At 45.8% G+C, this 18,971-nt stretch overlaps 1 protein-coding gene across 3 annotated transcripts in view; it reads right to left on the bottom strand.

Moving 5' to 3' along the window:
• Positions 1-18,971, bottom strand: part of EPB41L4B (erythrocyte membrane protein band 4.1 like 4B) — a 143,663-nt gene that overhangs the window by 84,146 nt on the left and 40,546 nt on the right. For all 3 annotated transcript variants that reach the window (XM_060014360.1, XM_060014359.1, XM_060014361.1), the window contains exons 3-6: positions 6,418-6,460; positions 5,274-5,352; positions 3,282-3,326; positions 1,397-1,449 (exon numbers count right to left, since the gene is read on the bottom strand). In XM_060014360.1, coding sequence (XP_059870343.1) covers positions 1,397-1,449; positions 3,282-3,326; positions 5,274-5,352; positions 6,418-6,460 — 220 coding nt within the window. The remainder of the gene's footprint in view (positions 1-1,396; positions 1,450-3,281; positions 3,327-5,273; positions 5,353-6,417; positions 6,461-18,971) is intronic.

Genomic DNA, 18,971 nt, shown 5'->3' with positions numbered 1-18,971 from the left:
AGAAAGAATATATGTACTAAAATTACCAAGTAGAAAATCATACAAAAAAATTTGTGTATGAGTCTGATCAGAACTACATTTTTAAAACTCAAACTCACAGATAGAAACTCTGCTTGTCTGTGGGTAGGACCGTAGGTTACTTTCTTCCTTCTACTTGTCTGATTGCTGTCCTGATATTCTATAATAAGCCTGTACTGATTTTATAATTTGAAAAGACTTAGATCAACTTTTAAAACTTGGTAAATACAAAAGTCAGAAGCCAAATCTTACTATGGCACTCAAAAATAGTTAGTAGTTATAAATGAATACATCATAATTCATTATCCCATAGAAGCCCTGATAAACGAGTCCGCAATATATGTCTACCCGACGCGCCGATGAAATTCCTTATATGCAGTTACACATTAGTATCCTTTTAATTAGTGCTGGCAACTTGAACAAGTGTTTCTTGCGCATGTTAAACTAAAAATCCACCAGTGCATCAGACAGATGGAACAGTCAACGCTGAGACACAGGCAACCCTCTTACCGTCCAATTCCCACCCACATGCTGATGACTCTCCCCTGTCAGTGCTTCCAGCCTGACCTGTCTGGTGGAGCCAGATCTCTATAGACTCAAGAAGCTCCCAGAGGCCCCACTGGCCCCTCTCGGCCAAGAGACCCTACACAGTTGTCCCCCCACGGGAGCCCAACTCTTCTTCTAACCATTTACTGTCACCACCTCCCATCCTTGGTAGCAGCCTACGAGTCATCTCTGTCTCCTCTCTCAACACTGAGCCTAATGACCAGGTCCTTCTCCTTGTACCGCTGATGCTACTTTGGGGTGTGTGTTTAACGCCCAGCCTTAGTTTCGTTTTGTTACAGCTACACCTCCTCACTTCACCCCCAGCCCCAGTCTTGGTCTTGCCCCCATCCCTTCTCCCCATCACAGTCACTGTGGCCTTTCTAAAATGCACGTCTCACCAGGCCTGCCTCCCGCTCAAGAGCCTTCGAAGACGCCGTGTTGACAGCACGAAGTTCATGCACTTTAAATGGGGTCAAGGTCACCCGCCGCTCCAGGTTTTTGAACTTGGCCCTCTGACACCAATCAACTGCTAGTGCCTCTCCACACTTTTCTACTTTGTGCCTTGGTTCCTCTGTTCATCTCCATCTACCTTTCCCCCGACAGGCCTCCACCTTCCAAGCCTCCTGCAGGGCTCTCTTCCTGAAGGAACCACGGTGTACTCTGTACGTACACACGGAGTATGTGACCCGGCCACGAGGCCCTCATGGGACTGAAAGCTACTTGGGGATGGAGACCAAACCAGAGCACTGTGCCTGGTACACAGGAGACCCTCATTTGTTGAAATGAAAAGCAACAACTTTAAAATGCTAATTACCACTAAGGAATAATGTACCTTGTAGGCAGAGAGCGGCTAACTCCACAGCTGTTTCATATGGGCATTTCAACCTTGGAAGGGAAAAAAAGAAAAGAAATTAACTGTAAATACGAACTTTAATATACGTAACTATACAAAATGTCAGTAACATCATTTCTCAGGAGGTAGTGATATTCAGATAATGATCTTTGTTCTCGGTGGTTTCTATTTTTGCTGTCTACATTAAAAACTGCGAACAAGCTGACTTACACTCCCTGTTTCCCAAAGTCAGCTCTCATCATATGGTGAAATAACCCCATCTAGGTATAGCTCCTCTCAACTCTAAGTAGAGTGGGCAATTTTACTGAATCTGGCAAGAACTGGGAAGTTTGGGAAACTGAATGAAAAGCCTTCCCTTTGCCTTATTATTTTTAAACTTATTTTATCTTGGTCTAGTACATGCATCTTTTCAAGCTGCCTTCACTCTCTCTTGAAACGGAGGTCATAGTGTTACAAATAAACAGAAACCATATCTAAGATGGCCAGGACAGCTGGATACACTCAAGCAATCGAATAACTGAGGCACCGCCACAGAGGTGTATTACTACAAATCCAGTGATCTCATTCATATTTACTATTACAAATTTAGTTAGAAAAATAATAATGACACACATTGGCCTAGCACTTCATAGTTTTCAAAGCCTTTTCATATATGTATATTATCCAATTTGGTCAATGCATCAAGTGGGTCAACCCCCTAGGATGGGGGTTGCCTGTGCTCCCCATTCCCACCTCAGAAATGAGGAACTGAGTGTTCAAGTGTCCTGGCCACAGACGGCCAGCTGGTAGAGGCAACGCTGGGGCCGCCAGAACACCATTCTGCTAGGAATGCAGTAAACCAGGCTGACGTGCACGTAAACTGCAAAGTACTGTACAAATGCGAGGCATCGCCACTAATGTGTTTCCAGACCAAAGACAATCACCAGTTAAGAGGCTCTTAGTATGAGAAGCACAGTATGGAGAGAGAGAGAGAGAAATACACACACAATCAAAGATCCGTATTGCATGGCTGAATAAGGCAAATGTATACCCTGTACAATCTACTTGTTCTATAGTGTCCATTCCTCTAGGATCCTCATAGCACATGTTCTACAGAGAGCTTCCAAATTCGGAAATCACATTTTGAATCTCCTTCAGATTATATTCAAAATCAAAATGTATTCCTGTCAGTAATAGCAGGTATTGCTTTTTAGATTCAGTATATCTTAGTTTTTCATGTAACGGAAAATAGTCAATATGGCTGGTGAAAAAATGACACAACTGTAAAAGTTATGACTGCTGAAATCTCATATCCTTAAAATACATACTGCCTGTGAAACCAACCATTTCAGTGCCAGTGGTTCTTGCGCTCAACAATCGTTGTATAGCCAGAGGCCTAGTGTTTAAAGACCGTTTTTAAGAGAGGAAAAGGAAATGAGATGAGATGTCTAAACCTCTTTCTACTAGAATCAGAACATAACCTCTTTACATGACTTAAATGCAGATGGTGATGAGTGAGACTTTTGGATGGTCCAAAAACTTGTCAGTGTATACATACTAATAACGTATCTTGCTTACAAATACGACAAAAGCCGTTATGAATGGGGCAGTGATGTGATCAGGGAGAGAATTATTCCCAGATACACATCACTTAAGATATTAAATGCTCTTGGAAATGCTTCAAGCCATATAGTAATCACGTGAAATAAGATGATGATGACTGTGATCCAAGTATTAGACTCACTTTACAATGCCTGGTGTACTTTTTTTGAATTTTGAAAAGGGAACAAGCGTAAAGAGTTAAAAAAAAACACACACGGTGAACTATTTAGAAAATATACTATGATCTATCCTGAGTTAAGAGTTAGAACAAAAACATACTTACTTTCCTGAAAGAATGTCATGCCTGAGTTGTAAAACAAACAGGTACCTGACAAACATATACAAAAGTCAAAAGAGGGTAACTCTTCCCCAGCCGCTTCCAGTCCCCAACTTCCCATCACAAATCCCACCCCACACACAGCCCGGAATTCTGCATTGTAAAAAGGGAGTCCAAATCAAATGAGAACTTGGGTGGAAGCATCTCCTCCTGTCTCCAGGAAGGCAGCCCAGAATCTAGCTAGGAAGGTGAGCGCATGGAGGAATTCGCAAGATACTTGGAGGATGGAACATGGAGCACTGCACAGTCCAATGACACCTCCACACACCCTTGGGGCTCCAGGAGAGAGAGAGACACACACACACACATGCACACGCACGCAGGGCTCACACGCAGCATGCAACGTGTCCAATCCAACAGGCAGGGTAGAGCCACTGCATTGGGCCCTCAGCCTGCCCACCAGCAGATTCCAGAAAGGCTGCAGCTGATTGTATCAAAAAATTTACAGCTGACTGTAGTTAGCAACCACTGGAGGCTTTTTTTCTGATGCAGTTTAACTGCAGACTCTGCCTTTGAAAAAACAAAGTACACGTGTGCACACACACACACACACACACACACACACGAAACAAAAGTCCTGGAATTGGATGGCAGCTGGTCACAGGGGTAACGGAAAATGGGGAGGAAGGCAGCAAATAACACAAGTGCAGTTCACTGAAGTAAAAGATTAAGTAAGTGTTCTTTTTACCAGGAAGACGTGGGCATCAGAACCACTTACAGTGCTTTGTAAAAACCAAAGCTGCCCACGCTCCACTCCATACCTACAGAATGAGAAGCTTACACACAAGAGTGGTCCCCAGGAATCTGATTTGTTCAAAAGCCTCCCAGGTGTTTCTGATTCACAAACCCTGGTTAAGAATCACTGGCTCTGATGACAGCTAGAAGCAGCACACTTCATAAAGGACTCTAAAGAGAAACACTAGGATAATGTAATTTGTTTGAACTTTGAAAACAATGCACACGGTCACTCTCTGTGGAATGGATATAGGACAATGTGGGTGACGCAGACATGTGGGTGGTGGTGAAGGTTCTAGTACATTCCAGAATGTTACTACTTCTGAGAAGTGCTCAACCACCATTAAACTGAGTACTCACATCAAGGAGGACACAACGCTGACGTGGCCGGAACTTCCAATTCCTATAGGAAAACCTAACCACAGAAGCCCCCAGGCCGCTCCCATGGGGGACATGGCGATAAAGTCGGTCTTTAAAGTATTACTTAGGGGGTCACCTCCAAGCCAGCGGCCACCACCATGCATCACCCAGAAGCTTACATGTCACCACAACTGTCCATCACAGACAATGACAAGGAGATTCTGGGGACATCAAAAGCAGCAGAAGGCTGAGTAGAGAATCTCACTGATAGAAGGGTGGCTGGACGGAAAGTCCACACGTAAAATGTTCTTTAAGCCTCTTTTGCTTTGACGCTATTTCTGAAGTCTAAGAGACAGGCAAGGGCAGGCGCACTATAAAAGAAATTCGGTGGGGCGGAAAGATACCGTGACGGAATTCTAACAACTTTGATATTATAACCATCAAGGGAATATTTTGCAGTTGCTTAAAAAAATAAGGTGGCAATTTTGGAGGCAGAGATGCTCTTCTAACATCTGCCTTCTCTTTTTGTATCTGAGACAAAATTAAAGTGCCGTAGACCAACTAGCCAATCTACCCAAGGTCCAACAAAATAGGAACGTGACAAGAAAATAAATTTTAAAATTCTGATTCACTATGAAAAAGGTCCAGTCAAGCAAAGTGTGGATTTTCAACAGAATACAGAGATAAGCACACACAAAGTGCTAATAACAGTTGCTCGGAATATAAAGACAGCAGATGAAAGAGGCGGCAAACCCACAGTTTAGAAGACCCGTGGATTGTAAGTAAGGCAGGTGCTACGGGGTGTGGGTGGGTAGAAGGATCTTGTTTTGCATCTTGTCCTACCTTGTAAACTCTTCACGAAGGTTGTTCGGTTCTGAAGAATAATATTTAACTCGAAAGTGCAAAGCATAAGCAGGTCCAACTAAGCATTTGGAGATGGAAGGTTGAAGATGTTTTTCCCCAATTTTGAAGATCACAGAATGGACAAAAGGAAAAACATGTTAAATCTATTAACATATCCACCACGGACTCTGGGAGGTAACAACGGAACATACAAAGCTAGTAAGTTCTTTTCAATACTAGTTTGGAAAACTAAAATGGACTTCGGTTTTGACAAAAGATAGTTTAGCTAGTAATCTCATTCTGGAAAAAAACCCTCATCATCTAGATGAATTACTAAGAGCTAACCCTTTACTTTCACCCCTGATTGCCAAGATACTCCAAAGTGATACTAACTTTTAACAAAATACTAAGTGGGCTAAAGGAAAGTGACACATAAACAGTCAAGTGTTCTGTAATCTAAAAATACTACGGTAGGGCTTCCCTGGTGGCGCAGTGGTTGAGAGTCCGCATGCCGATGCAGGGGACACGGGTTCATGCCCCGGTCCGGGAAGATCCCACATGCCGCAGAGCGGCTGGGCCCGTGAGCCATGGCCGCTGAGCCTGCGCGTCCGGAGCCTGTGCTCCGCAACGGGAGAGGCCACAACAGTGAGAGGCCCGCATACCACAAAAAAAAAAAAAACCTACGGTAAAAAAACCTTAAAAGTATTAAATTAAAAAAAATTACTCATACATAAACCACACTGAAGAAATCTGGTTACCACAACTATAAAATCAGAGAGCTGGACCAGACTGTCAAAGATCCTTCCTGCTCTCCCATTCTCTGAATCTACTTCATAACTCACGAGAAAATGAATGTCACAGGTATAAAGTCATGTTTCTGAACAGCATATTTATCAGTCCTCATTGGGAGAAGTGTCTGATTTCAAATGAGGGCTTAGTCTGTTTTTTAACATCTACTAAAAACTCTTATTCAAATTTTAAACTCTAATATTTAGCCAGCCTTAGGAAATTAAAATTCATCCTTAAAATTGAATCCATTTGAAAATGCTCCCAAGTTCTAATGAAAATGTAATACCTCAAAACATTGGCAAAGGAGTTTACTCTCTGATAAAAGAAGGTAGTAAACTAAATTCTGCTTACTTACTTTTCATCTGCTTTTTTATGGGTTTGGAATGATCCAGCCAGTGCTGAAAGAAAGAAAAAAAGTTTTTCTTAGGAATAGTTCGTCAGTAAGATTACACAGTCCCTTGGAGTTACCCTGCCCTACAACTCTTAGTAATTAAAACCAGGGATTGTACCAGATCACGAGCTCTTAGGCTGGGGATCTGCAAACAGCTTGGAATGGTATAAAAATACCTGTGCTACATGAAAAGATGCTCAACATCACTAATTATGAGACAAATGCAAATCAAAACCACAACAAGGTATCACCTCACACGGGTCAGAATGGGCATCAACAAAAAGTCTACAAATAATAAATGCTGGAGAGGATAAGGGAAAAGTGAACCCTCATACACTGCTGGTGGGAATGTAAATTGGAGCAGCCACTATGGAGAAGAATACGGAGGTCCCTTAAAGAATGAAAAATAGAACCATTTGATCCAGCAATTCTACTCCTGGGTATATATCCAAAAAAACTGAAAACATTAATTCGAAAAGATACACACACCTCAATGTTCATAGCAGCACTATTTATAATAGCCAAGCCAAGTGCCCATCAGCAGATGACTGGTTTAAGAAGATATGTGTGTGTGTGTGTGTGTGTGTGTGTGTGTGTGTGTGTGTGTGTATAACAGACTATTATTCAGCCATAAAAAAGAATGAAATATTGCCATTTGCAGCAGCATGGATGGACCTAGAGATTATCATACGAAGTGAAGTAAGTCACAGAAAGACAAATATTACATGATATCACTTATATGTGGAATCTAAAAAATAATACAAATGAATCTATATACAAAATGGAAACAGACTCACAAAAATAGAAAACAAACTTATGGTTACCAAAGGGGGAAGGGGAGAGGGATAAATTAGGAGTTTGGGATTAAACTACAGATGCAAACTACTATACATAAACTAGATAAGCAACAAAGATTTACTGTAGAGCACAGGGAACCATATTCAATATTTTGTAACAACCTATAATGGAAAATAATCTGAAAAAATATATATATATAACTGAATCACTTTGCTGTACACCTGAAACTAACACAACATTATAAATAAACTATACTTCAATTAAAAAAAAGAAAAAATATCTGTGCTTATGCACATTAAGAGCATTTCTCCTGGGGAGAGTTAGCTTTCCAAAGAGGTGCCTAAAATAACCTACCACCCTTTACCTCATTGATCTATACAGTCCCTTCTAGTCAGCGGAGCCACCAACTGCCTTTTCCTTCTGAGTTTTCTCAAGTTACAACCAAGTCTCCGTTAATCTAGTAATGACTACAAGCCCCGCCGTCGAAAATCTCTGCTCATACACAGGTCTGGGCATTCTGTCTCCCTAAACTCTAAAATTTAAAACCAAAATTCACGACCCTTTAAATGACCCGCACTGAAGATGGAAAGACAGGAGGGGATTTGCCTGAGAGAATCCTGCTCTGGTCCATGAAGGCATTTCAACTTCCTCTAGCTTTCACCAGAAACACCACTTCAGTCTTATCCATCCAAGGAAACTGCAAAACCATTTCCCTCGGGCTTCCCTGGTGCCGCAGTGGTTGAGAGTCCACCTGCCGATGCAGGGGACACGGGTTCGTGCCCTGGTCCAGGAAGATCCCACATGCCGCAGAGCGGCTAGGCCCATAAGCCATGGCCGCTGAGCCAGCATGTCCGGAGCCTGTGCTCCGCAACGAGAGAGGCCACGACAGTGAGAGGCCCACATAACGCAAAAAAAAAAAAAAAAAAAAACCATTTCCCTCATATAAACGTTCCTCTATAACATCCAAGTTGTTGACACTACAGTCCTGAGGAGCCTCAGGAGCTCGACTTCCATGGAAAGCAACATTTAGGAACATGAAACTGCGAGCCCCTCCAGGTGAACATGAGCCTCGAAGGGCAGGGACCACACACTCAATCATCTCTGAGTTTCCTGTGCCAAACACAGAGCCTGGCACCCAGCAGGCCCTTATCAGATGCTTGAGAAATACATGTTCAACATAATTTTTTAAATGAGGCAAATAGAGACCTTCCCATCCCTTTACGTAAATCCCATGCACGTGGAACATCGCTGTTAGGATGTTGGAACAACACAGCCCGCAGCAGGTTTCTCACTAGCTGTTCAAAATCCGAGGCCATTCTGCTGACCGTCAAGATACCTTCAGAAGCAATCTAAACTCTGCACATTCTAATAATGAGAAAGGGTGGGACTGAGTACAGTGCACTCTACCACTCACCAAAGAGCCCACTCTGATCGTGTGGGAGGAGGGGGATAAGGAAACACAGAAGCAAATAAGAGATGAATTGTAATACCATAAGCTGGGAGCAGTGCAATGGGAGACCGTGGGCTCTGTCAACCCCACTCCCCAGCTAGGCAACCGTGTGATCAAAGCACCGTAACCCCATAGCCGGACGCCTATCTCAAAGGCTCGTGGACAGGATGCTTTATCTCACTGTTCATAGCTTTGAATGGAAAATGACCTAAATGTCCATCGACAAAGATGGATTAAAACAATGGCTCCTCCATATAATGAAATACTATTCAGCCCTTAAAACTATTTAGGCCTATATTTATTGACGTGGCAAGAGATCCACGGCACAATGTGAGATGGAAAAAAAAAGGCAGGTGGGATCCCTTTATAGAAAATTATTATTTCCTATCAACATGCCTAGAAGAATTTATAGAGGTTATTTCTGAATGTGGGACTGGAAATGACGTCTACTGTTTTTCTTTTTTAATTTTCTGCATAGTTTTTTTCCTTTGAACGGGAATATTATTTTCACGGTGCGGGGAGGTGGGCTGGGTTGCCAACTTCCATCATTCATTCATCACTTGCCTATCGGGCAGTTTCTGATGATCCATTTGTATCATTAGAATTCAGTCTCACTGCTGCCCTCAACGAAGCTGGAAATGCTGGACCTTATTAGCCCCTGGGAGGACAGATAAAGACTTGATACAAACATAATATTTACCTTCCTGCCAAAGTAAGTATCATGCTAATGGCTTGGCTAAACCTGTTCTTCGCCTCACTTTCAAATCAATTTATCCTTAGCAGGCAAGGAAAGTTCTCCCTGCAACCAGCCTTCTAATCTTATTAGCCCCAGAGGCTCAGAGATGAAAGGAGCTTGTCCCATCTCTTTCCCTTCTCAAGTCTCCTTATTGTATTTGGAATAGAACAAACTTCAGCCCACTGTTCCTCTCCCTCTACTGTCAAACTCTAATCTTGATCCAGGCCCAACCTATGTCGTTTCCTCAGCTGTGGTTTTCAACCCTGGCTGTGTGTTTCAATCACAAATGCCCAGGTCCCACCCAAGATCATTAAACAGAATCTCAGATCGTTAGTGTTTTTTAAAGGCCCCCAGGGTCCCATTAAATATTTAGTGTTGAAGTTTTCCTGCATCCTCTCCTACCCAAGAACATGTCCTAATAATGATCCTGGCGAAATATCCACGACCCCTTCTGAAAACTGCTGTCTGAAATCTCAAGCAATTTCAGGGTTTATTAGCCAGATGTCTACAACCCGTGTTAACTGACAGGCAGATCATGGCTAGATGCTCCTCCTGGACAGCAGACGCCTTTCCCTCTGACCACACTGCTAAAGAAGCCCCCCTATCAGGGACTTCCCTGGCGGTCCAGTGGTTAAGACTTCACCTTCCAATGCAGGGGTGTGGGTTCGATCCCTGGTCGGGGAGATAAGATCCCACGTGCCTTGCGGCCAAAAAAACCCCAAAACATAAGCAATATTGTAACAAATTCAATGAAGACTTTAAAAATGGTCCGCATCAAAAAAAAAAAAATCTAAAAACGAAGAAGTCCCCTTATCCATGAGTGCTGGCCTCCATCCTTCCCGCCTAGCCACCAGCCACAGAGCCCCGCACAGAGCAGGACCCGCCAGGATTGAGGCCTGTGAAAAGTCTGGGGCTCACAAAGCCGGGAAAAGAATCAGAAGCGGCTCCATTTAAAGAGCTCCTTGACCCTGTGGTGTTCAGATCAGGTTTGCTCATCTGCATCAGAGGTGCTAAGAAATCCAGTCACAAGCCTAAAATAAGAGATGATAAAATCTATCTTGTATCCAACCAGCTCAAAATGACCCGACTTTTCTTCTTAGCTGTAGGAGCTGACCAGACTCGGATCACTCATGCTTAATCCCATAAGACCACCCTGGGACTTGAAGACGCTGGGGGCACTCAGGCCCCATGTGGCATTTAATAAATTATATCCTATACTTGGCTTGAAGCCCCCCTATTCAGCAGCAGCAGGACCTGTCTTGGATGTTCACCTGCATTCGGCTAAGTACAGCCAGGCCGCCTGTCGGCAGAGGCCAAGGCAAATGGCTCCAGCCCCCTTAACAGACCATTAAACCAGTCACCGGAAACAGACAGGTGCCTTGCCGAGTTCAAAGGGCAAGACATTTAACTCAAACACTCTAACAGGTATTAGGTGGTTTCTGATCTGAATTTCTCATCCGAGTCCATCTGGCAAAACCCTTCCCATAAATCGAGATGTGAGATGATCCGGCAAAGCCCATCTGTTCTGATAGTACATCAGTTCTAGAATTAGAACATACATAAGGCTGGTTATAGAAGTTAATTGTCTAAAATCTACACAGAAGCACTTGAATCACAATGGCCAGGAGAAGCTCAGGGGTTGAAGAGGGTCTAAAAACTCTGCCTGTACAACCCTGGGCCATCACGTTTGAGTGATGGAACTCATAAGTGGCTTTCTAGTACCTCTAGATTTTCTTGGCTTGTAAAAAGTGTCTTGTAAAAAGTTTGCATTTAAATTAGCGCTGGAAGGAATCTGAGAGATAATCATATCCAAAGGATGTAAAGAGAAAGAAGAGAATGAACACTTTTGGAGCTTATTGTGTGTGATGTTGTGACTCATAATAAGAAATGTATATATTCGGTCTTTGTCGGTTTCTGGCACAAAGCTCCTAAAACCCTTGTAATTTCCTAAGTGGTAACAGCAGTGAAAGTGTCTTAACATTCATAATGAAACCCTTTCAATGGTACCTGAGTTTATGTGAATGAGGTGACTTTGGGAAAGCACCTAAGGATGGGGCTTGTTGCCAGGGAAACCAAACACATGATTGATTACAGGGTTAGAACTTTCAGTCGCCCGCCAGCCCGCCACCTCCCCGACCTCTGGGAAGGGGAGAGGGGCTGGAGGTTGGATCAATCACCAATGGCCGATGATTTAATCCATCATGTCTATGTAGTGCAGCCTCCGTAAAAACCCAAAAGGACAAGGTTCATAGACCTTCTGGGTTGGTGAACACACGGAGATTTGGGAGGAGCGGCGTGTTCAGAGACGGCATGAAAGCTCCACACCTCCCCACCCCCTATACCTTGCCCTATGCATCTGTTTCAACTGGCTGTTCCCGAGTTACATCCTTTTACAGTAAACTGGTAACCTAGTAAGTAAACTGTCCCCCTGATTTCTGCGATTGGCTCCAGCAAATTAAACCCACGGAGCGGGTCATGGGAAACTCCTACCTATAGCCAGTAGGTCAGAAGCACAGGTGACAACGTGGACTTGGGATTAGCACCTGAAGTGTGTGTGTATGTGCGGTGCGGGGGTTGGTGGGGAGTCTGAGGGAGCGAGCCCTTAATCCGACACTGTCTTCAGGCAGACAGTGTCAGAATCCATTGCTTGTAGTGTTGGAAAAAACACCCCTTACATTATGTCACATCCATCCCTTTCTCAGGCTTCGAGCAGAGGAAGGTGGCCGTGGAGAGGGCTCAAGGTACCCTGGGTCACAGCGCTAATGAGGCAGGATTCTAACTCAGGCTGTGTCAGCATCCGGTGCTCTGGGTCTCCGCACCACACCCCAGCAGGACACACCTCCTCTGCCTACCGGAGGGATCTCTCCTCGTCCTCATTCAGCATGAAGCCCTGTCAACCCATTCATGCCAGCTACTCGAGCTTTCCTTGGGGATTCATTTAAATCAATTGCAGAGACCCCTTCCCTTTATCAATAGCTACCCATTCAGCGCCAATACCTGCACGTGGACAGGAAAACACTCGCTCTGCCAACATTCAGAAGCAGGCTGCTGGGAGGCCTGAGGCATTTCTTGAGCTGTTGCACACGTCTTTGAGAAGGAGGCAGGAGATCAGAGTTCAAGTCCCAGCCCTGCTACTTGCCTGGCATGTGGCCAGGGGCAAGCCCCCTGCCCCATCCCCTCAGCTTCCTCATCTGTGCACTGAGCGGTCCCCTAACACAAGAATCAACTCAGTGTCCATGGCAACTGTAATGAACTGTTCACATGAAAGGAAGGGTTTAAGATGCTTTCTCTGACAGTAACATGTCCCACTACTAGTGTTTTTTTGTTTGTTTGTTTTTAACATCTTTATTGGAGTATAATTGCTTTACAATGGTGTTAGTTTCTGCTTTACAACAAAATGAATCAGTTATATATATAGATATGTTCCCATATCCCTTCCCTCTTGCGTCTCCCTCCCTACACTACTAGTGTTTATACTCTCCAACCCTAACCCCACACACATCTGAAACGGTAGGAGCGCCGGCAGTGTCGACACAAGCGGCAAATGTGATGACATTCCAGGCACCCATCAGGGTGAAGCCACAACAGTCCCTCTGGCGTCCACAGAGTCCTTCCAGCAGTCACCATGTCTGTGTGTCAACCTCCCCTCACAGCCCTGGGCCTCTAATCACCCATCTACCCGATTCCGTGCTGCAAAAACCAGATGAAAAACACCTCACAAGTCTGAGACAAAGGCCCAAAACCACCTTTTCCGGATTCCTTGCTGCAAAACGGACCACCATGAAATGCTCCCTTTTCACGCTGGGTGGGGCTTTGGAAGGGACTGAGGATGGCTACACCTACCCTGTAGAACGCCCACCCCGAGATGGGGACGGAGACTTCTGCTTGGTGGGGCTATGGTTACTCCAGCCCCAAATCCCTGCCGCTCCTCTGCCTGGCAAAGTCCTCTCATCCTCTGTGGCTGCGGCCCACCCCATGTTCGCCCTTCCCCTCTGATACCCTGATCACCTCATCAGCAACACTCAGCCTCCGGGCTCACAGACGGGAGGGCAGTGAACAGTACGGTCTATAACCGTGAACAGTATAGTCTGAGACTTAACTTTCCAGGTTTCAGGATCTTAACACTGAAATTCTGGGATTGGTTTTCTGCTCCAAGACTCTGAGTCCTAAGATACTTTAAGTACACTAACTGTGGTGGATATTTTATTGGGTAATTTTATATTTATCATTAAAAAAAAAAACTGAGCCCCCAGTTTTCCAAGGGACCACTTGTCTGTCTCCCTCACCAGAATGTGGCAGGTGGGGACACTGTCCAGCCTACCTCTGCACCACAGAGCTTGCCACTGAGTAAGCTCCAAGTCAAAGTTTGCTGAATGGCTACTGACTGAATGTTTTCTTTCCACAGGTGTGGCTGTGTGGGGGTGGGTGTGATGTTCCCTTGTGTAATGGAGTCAGTATAACCCAGTGGAAAGTGCTGGCCTTTGGAATGAGAGACCAGGTTCTGAATCCCGGCTCTGTCCCTTACTTTAGCCTTTACAAGGTTTCTAGTGAGCCTCAGCTTCTTCATCTGTGAAATGGGTCTGCTTTATGGCCAGCTTTACAGATCAACGCTGAATGTTAAACAAGAGTTATATAATGCCTCTAGTTTGATACCTGCCTCAGAGCTCATCAGAGTAGAAACTCAGTAAACAGCATCTATCAGAACAGTCTAAGAAAGCTGGGTGGGTGTAGGCCAGAGCCCTGGGCTCTCGGAAGAAAGCTTTGATATGTACAAATAGAACCCCTGCCCCTGCTTTGAGATGTGTCAAAGTGGGAGCTACAGAGTGGGTTCCTGGGTGGCTTTCCTGCTTTGATATAGAAAAGGGAAAGAGGAGGTCCCCAGCCCCAACTGCTAAAAATAGGCGAAGCCAATAGACTTTGACCTTGCTTCAGGGCTGGGCTGCGCACTATGGAAACCAGGCTTGGCTTTCTGCAGCAAGCTGGGAATATAAGCTGGGGATGCAGACAGCCAAGAGCCCTGGAACCCCCAGCCCTCTGATTTGCATATTAGGGGCTGGGTGGGGACATCATTCCTTGCAGGAGCCTCGATTATGGGGCAATAAGCCAATAGCCAAGTGGACCGTTCCCTTCTGAGCCCCCATCTATCACACCTGCCACCAGATGCTTTGTCCCAGGCCTTTGGGAAAAATCATTGGCTCAGCGAACTTTCCCAGAGGTCTCATCTAAATCGCTAAGGTCTCTCCCACGGACAGGGCAGCCTTGAGGTTCCAGCTAACCTCAGGGCATCAGCTCTGGGGGCCATGATGACATCTGGTCCCCCCCCCGGCCTGCCCAGCTGGGAAGAAGTGAGACCCACACCCATGCTGGATTACAAAACCCTTTCTCTTCCATTAACTCAGTCCTTCAATTTCCCTCTGAAATGGACGTTACTACATTCACCTTGGTGTTAGGAAAACTGAGGTTCCAGAGTACAGTGTACCGAAAAGAACACTTAAAACCCGAAATCGGAAAACCTGGGTTCGCCCACAAGCTGCGCTACTCGCTGAGTGACCTGCCAAGGTCTAAGGACTTTGGTTTCACCACCAGAGATGGAGAAATTTGACAAATGGCTCCTAAGGTCCCTTCCGGGGCTAAGGACGAAAGTTCTAGGTTGTATGCCTTTGTCACCAATAGTCACCAAGCTAAGAAGAGGAGGACCTAAGTCTTAGGATCTAATCAGAAAGGTTTGTTCATATACACAAAGAATGACCCTGAGGCCAAATGAGCAAACTGCCAGGGAGGGAAAAATAAGCTCAGGTCTACATAGAGGAAGAAAAACATTTTGGGAGTTGAGGACACGCTGCACGAAGGGCTGTCATCAGAGGTGGTCTTGAACGATGGCCAGAAGTTTAAACGGGATGAGAAAGGGTGTCCCGGGAGGGGAACCAGCACAAGCAAGGCGTGGGCAGTACCAGACCCAGCCTACCATGAGCCCAGCTTAGATGTCAAACCGATGAGCAGAAGAGGCCTGGGAGCTGTCGCTGCCCCACATCTCCAGGATCCTCAGAGTTCGGCAGACGAGGACCCTACGCCTGCTCTTGTGGGGAAGAAAAGCGCATCATATTCACAGAGCTGCATGCTTGAAAGGCTTTAGCACCTGTAGAATCTGAGCGTCTGCAGGTGTGTGGCCTGGGAAGGACGCCTGGACCTCACCGTGAACATCCCTCCCGCTGCACAGGGCCAGGGCACCAGCGGACGGGAAAGCCCGGCAGCCAAGTGAGCAGAGGCTCACAGCAGAGCCTTTCATGGTGGAGTCACATCCTCGGCTTTCTGGGAACCCGTGTGGCTGGAAAGCAGTCGCCTGGGGATGAGGACACGCCACCAGAACAACAGGTACTTGGCTCTAATGGCAGAAATAACAGGTACCTTCTCCCTGACTAGAGAAGATTTGTGGGGCAGACACGCCTGCCTCTTCTTTAGACTCAGATCACTGGACATTAGAACTAGAAGAGCTCTTGGGAGAACAGGTCCAAGAACCCCATTTTAGGGATTTTCCTGGCAGTCCAGTGGTTAAGACTCCATGATTCCACTGCAGGGGGCGCGGGTTTGATCCTTGGTCGGGGAACTAAGATTACACATGCTGCCTGGGGTGGTCAAAAGAAAAAAAAAACAGGCGCTTCCCTGCTGGCGCAGTGGTTAAGAATCCACCTGTCAATGCAGGGGACACAGGTTCAATCCCTGGTCCGGGAAGATCCCACGTGCCGCGGAGCAACTAAGCCTGTGCACCACAACTACTAAGCCTGCGCTCTAGAGCCTGCGAGCCACAACTACTGAAGCCGGCAGGCCTAGAGCCTGTGCTCTTCAAGAGAAGACGCCGCAATGAGAAGCCCGTGCACTGCAACGAAGAGTAGCCCCCACTCGCCGTACTAGAAAAAGCCCGTGCAGCAATGAAGAAACAACACAGCCAAAAATAAGTAAATAAATAAAAGAACCTCATTTTACAGATGAGGAAACTGAGCCCAAGGGAGAAAAGGTGGCTTATCTAAAGCCCATCAAATGAGTTGGGGCAGAACCAAGAGTAAGGTCCAGGTCTGACTCAGTCCAGGGCCATAAACAATCTGAAGCCAAAGATACCACACATGTTAGGACAACAGGAGAAGGCAGAATAGAGAAGAGTTTCCGGGATGAGGAGGGCTGGCAAGTGTCAGATGCTGGGGACAGCAAGGAGGACTCTGAACTCAGCACCCAGGAAGCAACCGGAAATGGAACTCTGACGCAGGTGTAGTGAGTAAATGCTGGAGAAACAGGCAAACTCCCTTAAAACAAAGTAGTAAAAAGGATGGACAGAGAGAAAAGAGAAACTCTGAGATGCAGGGAAGAAAACTCAAGGCGTTTCAGCTAAATGACCCGGTCTTCTCAGTAGGTGGCAAGGCCAACCATGAGACCAGTCTTTGTGGGAACTGGATTACGGGCCTGTGATCCAGAGTCAGAGGGGAACCCTGGGGCATTCCAGAGTTGGGATTAACCCCCAGAGCCCACTGGGGGATAATGAGGCTCCAAGAACAGCTCGGGGGCTTGGACTCTGCTGAACCTGTGATCTGTGATTTGTGCTGGTGCCAAAACGCACAGCCCGTGGCTCTCCAGCAACGCCTGGCAGCCCGGGAGAAGCAGCAGAGGAAGCATATGGGCGTGCGTGTGTGTCAAAGGGAGGCCAGGGGACAGTCAAAGGGCAAGAGGGGACACAGGTGAGACAGCTGAGCTTCGCCAGGCCGGGAGGAAGGACAGAGTAGGAGGAGTTGTCGTGGGCCAAGGCCACATGTAGAAGAATTGGAAGGACGCGATCACGGGACGTTGTCATGGGTTGAGAAATGACAGAATTCCGGATCTTGGAGTGATTGCGGTGGTGAAAGGACCAGAAGTGCATCTGTGTGAGGTTTGCTCAACCGAAGCTTCAGTGAGAGGAAACCATGTCTGGAATGTTTAGAGGGGTCAGCAATTTGAGTTCTGAGGTTGCCCAGGGAAGAGAAAAACAGGCACCAGAGGCCTTGAAGGATGGGAAGGAGAGCGCTGAGGTCAGAGGGCACAGCACTGGGCAGTCCAACCTCAAAGGAAGCAGAACTGCACGGGGGAGGGGACAGGGAAAAGCTGGTCTGCCCTCCTCAGGGCCACAGTGGCCAGAGTGAGAGTCTCCGGCTCACAGGAAGGAATCAGGACCACGAACTCAAGGAGGCAGCTGGGGTGTTTGTGGCAACAGTCAGGGGGTTGGGGTAGTGGGCTGTCAGCAGACAGGAGGTCCTGAAGGTGGAGAGGAAGTCAGTGGTGTAGAGGGGCCATCCAGTGGGAGCAGAGGGGAGTGTCTGCCCAGCAGGCACTGTAGCCCGGGCGCACTTAAGTCCTGGCTCCACCGTTATCACTGCAGACTGAGCATCACAGTAACCATCTCAGGCAGATCCAATTTCCAGGCATCGACTTTGAGCATCTCCTTACAACCATCATGGGTAGCCCCCCAGAAGTCACTAAAAAGTGTCTTTCAGGTAGAAAGGCTTAGCCACAGATGAGGAGCTCCAGGTCTCAGCTCAAACATCTTCTACCAGGGAACTCACCCTTTCATACTCTGTCTAAGATAGCACTGCCCCTTACTCTGTCTATTCCCTCACCCTCCCTTTACTTTGTCTAACACCTCACTCTGCTTTATTTTCCTTAACACTTATTACCACCAGTCATGTTACATAGGTATTACATACATCCACTGCATTATCCACTGCATTATCCACTGCTTGGAACAGGACCCAGTGCATAACAGGCACTTAATAAATACTTTTAGGTTCCTGAATAAATTCTCTTTGAAACCCAAAGCTAGATTTTGTTGGGAAGGGAGACCCTGAAGTCTTTCCTGCTTTTTAAAAGAACAAAGCTGGAGGTACCACATTCCCTGATTTCAAGCTATACTACAAAGCTACAGTAATCTAAACAGTATGGTGCAGACACAAAAACAGACACATAGGTCAATGGAACAGAATAGAGAGCCCAGAAATGAACCCACATTTATATGATCAATTAATCAATGACAAAAGAGGCAAGAATATACAATGTGGCAAAGACAGTCTCTTCAATAAATGGTGTTGGGAGATCTGGACAGCTACATGCAGAAGAATCAAATTGGACTTCTATCTCACACTATGCACAAAAATAAATTCAAAATAGATAAAAGACCTAAATGTAAGACCTGAAATCATAAAACTTCTAGAAGAAAACATAGGCAGTATGCTCTTTGACAGTGGTCTTAGTAATATTTTTTGTATATGTCTCCCTCAGGCAAGGGAAACAAAAGCAAAAATAAACAAATGGGACTACACCAAACTAAAAAGCTTTTGCACAGTGAAGACAACTATCAGCAAAATGAAAATGCCACCTACTGACCAGGAGAAAATCTTTGCAAACGATACATCTGATAAGGGGTTAATATCCAAAATATACAAAGACCTCATACAACTCAACATCAAAAAACCCAAACAATCCTATTTAAAAATGGGCAGAGGATCTGAATAGACACTT

This window comes from Delphinus delphis, chromosome 6 (assembly GCF_949987515.2).
Source record: "Delphinus delphis chromosome 6, mDelDel1.2, whole genome shotgun sequence".
NCBI lineage: Eukaryota > Metazoa > Chordata > Mammalia > Artiodactyla > Delphinidae > Delphinus > Delphinus delphis.
The sequence above is the reverse complement of the archived record's forward strand: the minus strand, read 5'-3'. Positions and strand labels throughout refer to the sequence as shown.